The 11386-nt window shown below is 36.9% G+C and overlaps 1 protein-coding gene across 1 annotated transcript; it reads right to left on the reverse strand.

The window, feature by feature from the left end:
* Positions 1–2970: 2970 nt before the first annotated feature.
* LOC120433327 (integumentary mucin C.1-like) lies at positions 2971–6254 on the reverse strand. The gene is made up of 7 exons (XM_039599435.1): positions 6147–6254; positions 5018–5116; positions 4808–4921; positions 4570–4656; positions 4397–4458; positions 4040–4105; positions 2971–3937 (listed from the first exon to the last, which is right to left on the reverse strand). Exons 1-7 carry the CDS (start codon positions 6205–6207, stop codon positions 3797–3799), a joined length of 630 nt encoding a protein of 209 aa, XP_039455369.1. The 5' UTR covers positions 6208–6254; the 3' UTR covers positions 2971–3796.
* Positions 6255–11386: the final 5132 nt, after the last annotated feature.

Below are 11386 nucleotides of genomic sequence, written 5' to 3' on the forward strand. Positions count from 1 at the left end.
CACGTCTTCAGGAAGTTCCTTTTACCTTCACCAGTTTTTGTTCGTGGTCACATGAGCATATTTGTGCATTTATTTGTGTATAACTGTCTACCTTGGTTAAGGGGTGTTTAAGTATAAAGTGAACTTAAAATGTAGCGGGACTGTATATGAGAATGCATAAAAATCTCTATCCTGATCAAACTTTGCACAGAGAAAGCAATATTTATTTAAGTATCAGCGGCATGGCGTAAAGTGATGACACAATATCACAACTAATGCTCACATTATGTCAGGATTGACCAATTTTAATAAGCACATAAAATTAAGAAAAAAGTAACAAATCATGTCTAACAGAAAGTTCAAATAGTGAAGAAATGTTGTAAAACCTTAATACCCCTAATACGACCCCTAGAGGGCGTCTCAGCTCTACGAGACTTCATGTCTCATAGAGCCGAAACACTGAAAGGTGATCTGCAAGTGATTTGTTTGTTTTATTGATCTGAATTCCTTGATCTGTTTTATTCATTGAACACGTTACAACAAGAATAAGGCTTTTATTTCCAAATACATTTTATCAAAGAGAAACTGAATGAAGTAAGAGGAGTCTACTCAGTAGTCGACTATTTTAGAAATCAGTGTCATCACCACGCCCAGACCTATAAGGTACAAAAGAACCTGAGAAAATTTTTTTGAAGACTATTATTTTTCTGCTAACATCAGGAAAACCTGAATAAGTTGATATCAATGATATCTTTTTTTATAATCAAGAAATAGGTTGTTGTTAAAATACTATAGATACATAATATTTGTGTAGAAAAGTTAACCCTTTGAGGTCTGTCATCATATATGCTAACCCTAAGGTTTAATCTTTAAATCCTCTCACTTTTAGTTTTCACCAACACTGCAGTTATTCAACAAGAACAACAAGAAACTACAGTGGATCTGGAGAAAGAACGAAAACATGTTCTACACAGTTTCTGGTGCTGCGATGATGAGCTGGATGTTTTCAGCAACAACAAACACAGTTAATGACACAGTGACACAGTGACTGTTGTCGTAACTATTATTGGTGATGAAACACAAAATTAAACAAATAAAACAAATAAAAATTAAACAAATAAAAGAAACATTTTCTGATATTAGGAGTCAAATTTTCTCAAGTTCTGATTAAGGTTAAAAGACTGCAAATGTCACAATAATGTTCTGTCACTACTGACATATAATGAGAACATGTTCTCATTATATGATGAATGCGAGGATCGTTTTAGATGAAGGTTTATAGCAGAGTTTTGGTTTCCAAGAGATAATTAAACATGTCATAGTTACAGGAACAGCACCTAATAAAGTAACATATTAATGGACATTTGTAATATGTTTATTTGCTTTTCTTTATGTTAACACTTACCTGTAAACTGAAGCATCAATGAGTGGAACCACTGAGCTCCTCTGTCTTCCTTTGTTTCTACTTTTTGTCACAGATGAAACTGTTTCTAAAATGACTCCGAGAACAATGGGTTTTGTGTGGTTTATAAGGTGTCACTTCCTCATAATGACTTCATCCTGTCTCCTCCCATATCGTAACCTTGCTGATTTTATTCAGGATTTTAATCATTAATTTTTGCTACACTTGTGCACAAAATAAAAAGGCACTTTTATACCATTTTGACATCTAGTTTTCATGGATTTTGCCAACTACCTTGCTTAGAATTGTTTAAACGGTAAAGTAATTTCTTCATCTGAAGTAGCACAGAGGAAGTCAAACATATCTATGAACTCTTCACTTTTATAGACCATGTGCAAACAGGGCTCTTGGTGATATATGACATAATGGTACTTTACCACACTGGGTATGGAACAGGTGAGTCTCTTTTTTGTTTGTTTTCTTTTGAAGACTGAAGGGAAGTTCAGCAGTACATGACCAGAGGCTTGGCCCTCTGAAAATAACCAGATATGCATCACTCTAACATGACATAAATTACATGATAATTTACGAGATCCATCCCAAACAATAAACATTTTGAACATATATTGTTACAGATTAAGTTTCTGAGTGTTTATTTTTTCCTTACGACCAGAAAAGTTGCTGTGTGTCTTGTACAATTCTTTGTTTCTTTAAAGCTCCCTGATTAAAGATCGGAGTCATAATATATCTAAAGTAAAATGATATACAGGTATGCAGTGAAATGTCAGAGCTCAGTACAAACAAGAGAGGTTTAATAATAGTGATGAGATAACAGGAAGGGGAAGTGACAATAGTACATGCAGCTTTTACTGCTACTGATTTATCACTGCTCTGCTCAATAGAGTTCCAGTCTTCACTTCAGAAACCACTCTTGTCTTTCACAAGTCTTTTTTCACCCAGCTGGTTAGTTATTTGAGTTTATTTAATCAAGGACAGCACATAAAACAATGTTACATAATAAAACAATGCAACCGTTGTTTTGTACAGAGGTTTTCTAGCCAAAAGCTAGTGTCATACCAGTCGCCTCGCTCCCAACATCGCCACTGACTGCTCTCAAAAGTGCCAGCCATGCTCCAGAGTCAGCTGGTGTTTGCATAGTTTCAGTGTTACAGCCTGCCTCCTACATCAGCCTGCTACAGTATCAAAGTCACAGCTGATCTTTGCCTCTCTAGCTCCTAAGCTCCTGTTTGGCTCAGCCTCCCAAGCTTCTGATCCAGAGTCATGACAGGACACACCCTTTCCAGTGACAGCAACTGAACCAGAGCTAGCCTCAGCCATCTGATTCCCAACCTGTGACTACCTGCCCATGCTCTTCTTCAGTACCATTGCTCTGACTCTTGAAGGGTTTTGCCTCTTCTGTTGGCTTCCTATCTGAAGCACTCTGCTTCGACTGTCTCACTAAGTAGTTCTTTTACTCTCCTCAGCTCAGATTTTGTTATATTGTGAGTCACGTGTTTATTTATTAGTAAGCTAAAACATCAGTATAGATTAAACTAAGTCATATATGTTATACTTTCTGGTTTTATATGCAGCTAGTTAGGTGTTCATTTGTGCTATAGCAGCTTAATGGAATGTGAAACAGCAGAGATGTTTTGGTGGGATTTTTGACATTATATTTTATTTTTCTACAAAAAACATCTTAATTAGTAGATGCTAAACTTACAAGAAAGCAAATTTAAAATACAGTTGGAGTAATAATTGATATTATATCATAGACACAATTAGATCAGTTAATCCAATTGGACATAAACAAGTAAGTTTTTGTTACATTTCCAAAACAAGGTAACATTATTAAAAAGGCAAAGAGACATAAAATATTGACTTTGCTTACAGTACATGAGCACACAGTATAAAACGTTAACCTCAACTTCTAGAGGGAGTGTCAGTGGTTTCTTTGTTTCACTACCTCGAAAGCTGATACTGTTTGTACTGATGATTGTACATTAAGAAGACATTTTTTCACAATTGTTTACCAAAGAGATCATTATCATTGACATATGATAGATATTAACAGCTGAATACAAAGCATTTTAATTTTAAACATTTACCTGTCCTGTTATAACTTAACTCTATGGAAGAGGATCCCCTGGGGAAAAAACAAGTGGGGACATTTTTTTCTCAGAAATTTTAAAAAAGACATCCCCACTTTTTCCAGTGTCCCAAATCCTCTCCTGTACAACTCAACTTAAATAAAAGGTGGGAAACTTTAGCCAGTGTGTCAATCGCATGTGTCGTCTTATCAAATGCAGGTCATTTTTTTCTTTCTTTTTTTTTTAGTTAAAGAAAAATTTAAAAATGTTTTTCACATATTTATCATATAATGCAAACAATCGATCAGAAAAAAGAATGTAACCTTCAGGCTGGAACTTGTTTCTTTTGTTTGTTGACAGTGGAATAGAGGTCGCTGGGATCAGTGGAAACGCCATCAGAAGAGAAAGGAAACTTCAGAGTGCTGTAAGTCACAGTGTCATCTTCATCATCATTATGATTACAGACCTGGAATGAAATATGATGGAGCACAATTAGCTTTTTTCTGACCTGTGACAGAAGTTTAAAATTCACGATCTTAATGTTAATATATTCTTTTGAAAACCTTACCTTGGCTTTACACTTGGACCTCCTGATAAAACTGACAGAGACATAGGAGACATCTTCATCATCAGCCTGAATAGTGAAGACAACATATAGACTGCTCACTAATGCATATGCAGAGTCAGTTTGACATCTATCGGTCCTTTTTGGGGTTTTCTTGTCCTATTTGTCTTTCATCCATTCTTATAAAGGATAAAAATACATTTCAAAGAATAAATGCAATAGCTGTGAGAATAATGTCTGTTCACTTTGTTCTGCTGGACTAAGTCATATCAGGGTTTACACTCAGTCTCTCAAATGAGTGCAAGCAGTTGTCATTTTTGGGACTTCAAATAATGGAGTTTTCTAAAAGTAGCTACATACATTTTTTTGGCAGCTGCGTTCACCCGCCACCTTAGTCGCTTCTTCCACCTGTGTTTTGCTTCCTAAAAAAAGATGAAAATAAAAGATAAAAGGAAACAAACTTGAGTTTAGAATTTCAAATCCAAGGTTCTCAATTATACTTTAAACTATAGCTGTAATTTTTTTTCCCTCACCATTTGATTTTTTCCATGTGGTGATGACTATAGCAAGTATTAGTACCACAATTCCCACAAGAACAACGATAAACCATTTCCAAATTTCTGGAAAGAAAAATTAAAACCACAATCACTGGTAATGTTGAGCTTTGGATGTTGTGAGCAATAAAAAGCTTTATGATGGAGCCACAGCTCGAGTCTACAGTCTACAATTTAGACCTTAGGCTTAAAACGGTGTGGGCAATCCATTCTGTACCTGTATATTTTTTTCCAGTTGTTCCAGCTGTTGTTGTAGGTTCGCTTGATGGTGATATAGTAGTTGTATTTGTTGTTGTTGATGTTGTGGGTTTTGGTGTTGTTGTGTTGTCACCTTAAATAACAAGAAATGTATTTAAAAAAATAAATACCTTTTAGTTCAGCTTTTATTCTTGCCCAAATGTTGACTGTAACAACAGACAGTCGCTACCTGATGAAGTCCTTTCTGTTCCACTTGCTGATGTAGGTTCAATAGTAGTTGTATTTTCTGATTGTGTTGTTACCGGTTGTGTTGCTGTTATATTGTTGCCTGAAATAATTTAAAAAATGCAGAAAATTAAAGAAATACATGCAGCAAATTTTCCAACATAAAATATTACCGTTGCAGAGGTTTGTTCCCCAGCTCAGCTGCAGGTGAAGAGTGGGGCAGTGAGCTCAAGGGAGCAGTGCCAAGAGGCTGGAGGGACAGGTAGCGCTAATTTAACTAATGAGGTTTCTCCCTTTATATATAGTGAAGCCGGAGACCTGAGAGAGGAGACAACTGACTGGGAAGTTGTTGAACTGTGAACAGAAACGTCCAGCATATGTGTGTGGTGCCTTAATAAACACTCCCCAAGTATACAAACATACCAGTGTGTCAGCCTATGATTACAATTACATATTAATGTTGCAGCAACAGTAGCCAAAAGGTGGTACATTATTTAACTGGCAAATTATTACTTTATATTTTTAAGATGGGGAAAAAAAGATTTTCAATAACCAAAAATTCATATTGTAACTCAAATACGTTGAGTAATTATATACATCAGTTTGAGGTAGTTCATCATAATTTCTCTGTTACTTCAGCTCTAACGTGTAAACACTGTGTGGCGATAAGTATAAGGACATTGAAAAGATGGTGCAGAAAGCTGCAACCTGTAAGACGGAAAACCCACACAAATGTGGAAGAGTGGATTTGTACAAAATGAAACAGATGGGAGTGGATAGATGCAAGGCTATCAGTGGTTACAGACTCGTTCAATAAAGTATTTATGTTGCATCACAAGACAGCTGATCAGTTTGTTTCACTAACTCATCTCAACAAGGCTTTTTGCAGAGAGTATAGTGTCCGTGGCAGTTTGTCTAGAAAGAACAACTGTAATCTCTACTTTCTGACTTTTTTCTCAAAAGATAGAAAATCGATTATATTGCTTAAATCTGGAAATTCCGAATTTATTCTCAAAATGATCAATAATATTTTTTTCCTTAATGTGGCCATAATACTCCTTCATAGGTAAAGTCATATTACTTAATGAAATCACATGTTAATGCAATATTTGTATTTTAATATGTGTCCTTACCTCTACACTGAAATATTAGTAGAGAGAATAAAAACACTTCAATCCATCTGAATGGGACCATGGTGCTTCTTCTGTTCTCATGCACACTAATGACACTGCTTCTAAAGATTTGACTTGTTAAAGATAAATACTTGTGCTGTGTGGGGTTTGTGAGGTGTCACTTCCTGCTACTGACTTCATTCTCCTCTGGCACATCTGCCTTCATCTTGGCCAACAATAGATTACAGGAAGTCAAATGTGTGAAGATTGTCAGTTGAGATAAGTTTAATGAGAAATGCAGCTCTCTTTTATTTCTCTTCATACAAACAAACAAAAAACACAACCAGGTTTCAGTGTGATGTTTGAGAATGCACATTAACTGACATAAAGACTTCTGCCACCTAAATTTGACTCCTAATACCATTGATGCAAAACAATGATGCCGTCAGAACAAGTCTTAGTAGTCTGAGACCTCTTTAGAAATCTGATGTCATTTTCTCTGTGTACCAAAATAGGTGTTTTGTTGAGAATGTGGTTGCAAGAGCAGCTGAAGTTTGCAGGTTTATTGAGATAAACATCATGATAAAATGACCATTTTCCCATCATATTATGTCTGTTTATTTTGTTGTGAAAGTAGACTTTTACAAAAATTCTTTCTTCAAGACAAAATAAAAATCAGCAAGCAAATAAGGTCAAATGCAAGTTAAATACCAGGAGACAGAGCAGGCGGACAGATCTGGGGTTTCAGAAGTTCAGGGCATTTGAAGGGTTTTATGTTGCAATATAAAGCACTTTGAGGCGACTGTTGTTGTGATTTGGTGCCATATAAATAAAACTGAATTGCACTGAATTGACCTGGAGGGGGGCAGGCAGAGCAGAAGAACACTTCAGGGGGCCAACTTGAATGCGGGGAAAGTTAGGGATTTTGTTCAGGGGACCAAAGCTTGAGCAGGAAAAAAATGTCTTTACAATAAAGACAGTTTAATAAAATAAAAAAAGTTCTCTACACACCAGAGGCCTGGGAGCTTTAAGGGGTGTTTACCTCTGACATAAATTAGTCACTATGAGGTGTCACTTCCTGATAGTGACTTTAGTCTCTTCTTTTAGAGCTCTCCCTCCACCTTCACCTTCTTGATTAGAGGATGTCGTGGTGGCAGATTTCTTTTCTCATTTATTAATCACATATTTAATCATATCACATTAGTTATAGTAATATCACTTTCTCTCTTTACTATAGTAAGAGCACTCCTTTCACTAGTTTGCATGCATGTGGAATGTTCACACATTGAGGCCATTGTAATGGGACACGTTAAACAGATAGTGAGACTCCTTCTGCTTATCAGGGATGTAAATCCTTAGGTGACGGCCAAGCAGAAAACAAGGTCATAATTCTCTCTGTGAGGGAGAAGGTATGACAGTGGAGGAGCTTCTAAGAGTACAATATCCAGTGATTATACACTTGCTTTTTATTGTGGAATGCAGATTTTACCTTTTCCCACCAGAGGGCAGAATTTGTCTGTTTCCCACCGTACTGAGTTACAGGGCTGTTGCTCTTCCTCTTGGCCAGAAGATGCCAAGCTCCCTCGGCCACCTGGGGAGAGATTAAACAAAGTGATTCTACCATGAACATTTTGCTACTTAAAATTCGCAAAAAACAAAACAAGAAGTAAGTCAACTTTATGAAAGTTTTTCATTCTTCTTTTCCACGTTTCAAATTTTAATGTTCTCACCTTTATTCTTTAGTACATAGTGACTGTAACAGATATTAAAGGCACTGTGAAAGCTACAGATACAAAGATTCATCTCAACAAGTATGGAAAATCTTTAAAATAGATTTCAAAAAATAATCATTATAATAGTTTTATCTTTTTGTTCTTTTCAAAAAAAAAAATTCTGATTTCCAAAAAGATAAACACAGTAAGTGTGGTATGTTTAAGAGTGAGTTCACTACTTTGTTGTTCAGCTAGATTGTAGATGTTTTTCTTGTCATGCTCTTTATTCTTATCAGTGTTGTCTATATGTCTAGTTGTCTAATTCTTTATTTTTTAGATAAGGTTTCATCCCTTAAGCTTTCCTCTTCGTCTGCCTCTTATCCTGTCTTCCCTCTGAGTGTAATTCAACTTTTCATCAATTTGAGCCCGTGTTACTTTCGACTCTGAAGCAGCTGGTTGATCAACTGAAAAACACCAATGCTGTGTTTTATATTCTCTCATTACGCATTGTTAAGGGCTGCTTTGATGTAATTGGACCGAGCATTCTATTCTTAATGAATTTTTCTCTACTCTCTGGATCTGTCCCACTGGCCTTTAAGCATGCTGTAGTCCAGCCTATTCTGAAAAAAAAAGAATCTTGATTGTTATGATCTTTTGAACTATAGACCAATCTCTAAGCTTCCGTTTCTGTCCAAGATCCTGGAGCGAGTTCTTTCTCAGCTTCAGGCGTATTTAGACGCGAACAACATTATTCCAGTCTGCCTTTAAGCCACGGCACAGCACTGAAACGGCCTTGCTTAGAGTTCTCAATGACCTTCTTGTAAGCACTGATTCTGGACGCTCTGTGGTCCTGGTTTTATTGGACCTTTCCTCTTCTTTTGATATGGTGGATCCTGTGGCTCAAGGATCTGTATTAGGCCCTATTCTCTTCTCACTATATCTGCTCCCTCTTGGAGCAATTTTTGAGAAGTATAATATTGCCTTTCATTGCTATGCTGATGATATACAGATTTATTTTGAGATTACTGACGATTTTGCTATGTCTTTTCACTATTTTCGTGAATCCATGCGTGAGGTTAAAGACTGGTTCAAGAGTAATTCTCTTGTCCTGAACGAAAAGAAAACGGAGATCGTGGTGTTCGATAGTAAAATCCCCCGCGACCAATTGTGTGCTGCTCTGATGCCCTTTGCTAGCTCCCCTTCTGATTATGCCAGTAATTTAGGCATATTACTGGATAGCTCGTTTAAATTTGACAAGCAAGTGTCTGCCGTAGTGAGGTCTAGTTTTAATCAGCTGCGCCTCATTTCTAAGGCTAAGCGTTATATTCCGCACAATGACCTGGAAAAACTTATTCATGCATTCGTGACTTCCAGGTTGGACTACTGCAACTCTCTTTACATTGGCCTTTCCTCCTCCCTTCTCCTTAGATTGCAGACTGTCCAGAATGCGGCGGCACGCCTTTTGACAGGTAGCAGGAAATTTTCTTCCATCACTCCTGTTCTTGCTGGCTTGCACTGGCTGCCAGTTTAATACCGTATTCAATTTAAAATACTACTTTTCACTACAAAGTTATCAATAATTTGGCGCCAAGCTACCTCAATGAGCTTCTTAGGTTACACACTTCTGTCAGAGCACTTAGATCTGCTACCCAACTTCTTCTGGAGCAACCTCGTTCTCGGCTGAAGTCTCGCGGCGACCGTGCGTTTGCTGTAGCTGCCCCGGTCTTATGGAACAATCTTCCTGTTGCTATCCGGGCATCTGACTCTATGCCACTGTTTAAATCACGGCTGAAGACTTATTTATTTAATCTTGCTTTTCCACCTAGTTAATATTTGGTGTGTGTTGGTACATTTTTATCCGTTATGCATGTTAACTACTTTTATGTATTATGATTGTAAAGGTTTTATAATTGATACGTGCCAGGTCCTTTCTCTTTTCCCTCCCATCTCCTTTTTACTATTTTATTTTTTGTCAAGCACCTTGGTATACCCTTGGTTTTTTAGGCTTCGTTCACACTGCAGGCAAAAGCGCATCAAATCCGACTTTTTTGACCCTATGTGACCCATATCCGATCTTGGTATGACAGTGTGAACAGCACAAATCCGATATTTTCAAATCCGACCTGGGTCACTTTGGTATGTGGTACTAAATCCGATACATATCTGATGTTTTAGAAAGCGACTGCTGTTTGAACGGTCATGTCGCATTAAATCTGTCTTTTACGTCACTAACAGAAGACAGATGCCAATTATCAGCGCCGGAGAAGCGCCCAAGAAGACATCGCGAACGCTTCCTGGCCATCCAGTGAAACTGTTGGGAAGACAGTGTTGGAGAAATGTGAACATTTTATTTGTATTGTGTAAAATGCAGTTTCTGACAGAAATCTGCAACTATCCTTTGAAGCACCGCTCCTCTCTAAAACAGCAATAAGGATAATTATTAGGCCATATGTAAATAACAAAATAACTTTATAACTTAAAGCAGAATTGGGAAACGTAAAGTCCGAAACAAATCTTTATATTAAGGGCCATCAGTCAAACAATACTGTTTGGTCTGGGTCTAAACAGAGCGTGTTGTGTGTGACGACTTCTTCTGCGCATGCGGGCCGCTTTGAGGGTTCACACTAGAGCGCGTTTGCTGTCACATTTTATTTGTAGTGTGAACAAGCAGACAAAAAAAAAATCAGATTTGATCAAAAAATCGGAATTGAGCATTAAGACCTGCAGTGTGAACGTAGCCTCAGTGTGCTTTATAAATAAAGTTTATTATTATCATTATTATTATTATTATGTTTCTTATCAATGCTGTTGTCAGTCTCCCACCTGGAACAAACCAAACTGTGAGGCGATACTCTGCTTTACAGTGTCAAAAACCTGTGACAAAAGTTACTGAGTTAATTATTGTTACTGCCAGGGTCCATTGGTCATTGATCATGGGTTTTGAGTTTTAGATCATGACTTATCTGAATTAGTCCTTTTTGTCTTTTGAGTATAGTATCATTTCCTAGCACCTATGAGTGTTTTGTTATCTATGTTTCTAGTTTTTAGGTCTTCAGTAAATGGTTTTAGTTCCACTCCTCTGTAGTCTCATCTCTGTGTGAACTTAGTCTTCTTGTTTCCACGTTTGAATATCTATGGTCTGCATCTAGTGTTCAAGTTTGTGTCAAGTTCATGTTGTGTCAAGATCTTGGTCTCAGGTATGTTACTGTTTTCTTTTGCTAATCTTTGTCTTGTATGTGTTTTGTTCAGTTTTGCCTCCCCCTGTGTAATCAGTTAGGTTCTGTTCACCTGTGTCTTCATTTTAATTTTCTCTCTGCCCCAATCTCCCCCTCTTAGTCTTAATAGTGCTGTCTTCCCTCGTGTTGTTCTCAGAGCTTACTGTTTGTTTGTTTTTTTTTAACTTTATGTGCTCCTGTTTGAGTTCTTGCTCTCTGTAGTGCTGTAGTGTCATGTTTTGCCTCTTGGCTTTTTTTTCTCCAGTATTTATTAAATTCATTGAAATAATATGGTTATTTCATCAAAATTCAACTGAGTAAAATGAATATTGTA

The sequence above is a fragment of the Oreochromis aureus genome, linkage group 15 (genome assembly GCF_013358895.1).
Source record: "Oreochromis aureus strain Israel breed Guangdong linkage group 15, ZZ_aureus, whole genome shotgun sequence".
NCBI classification, from domain to species: Eukaryota; Metazoa; Chordata; class Actinopteri; order Cichliformes; family Cichlidae; genus Oreochromis; species Oreochromis aureus.

Coding starts and splice junctions, on each gene's coding strand:
- LOC120433327 (XM_039599435.1), bottom strand. CDS start 6,207: ATGGTCCCATTCAGATGGATTGAAGTGTTTTTATTCTCTCTACTAATA. Junction 4,459..4,569: donor CACATGGAAAAAATCAAATG/GTGAGGGAAAAA, acceptor ATCTTTTTTTAG/GAAGCAAAACACAGGTGGAA. Junction 3,938..4,039: donor GGTCCAAGTGTAAAGCCAAG/GTAAGGTTTTCA, acceptor ATTTCATTCCAG/GTCTGTAATCATAATGATGA.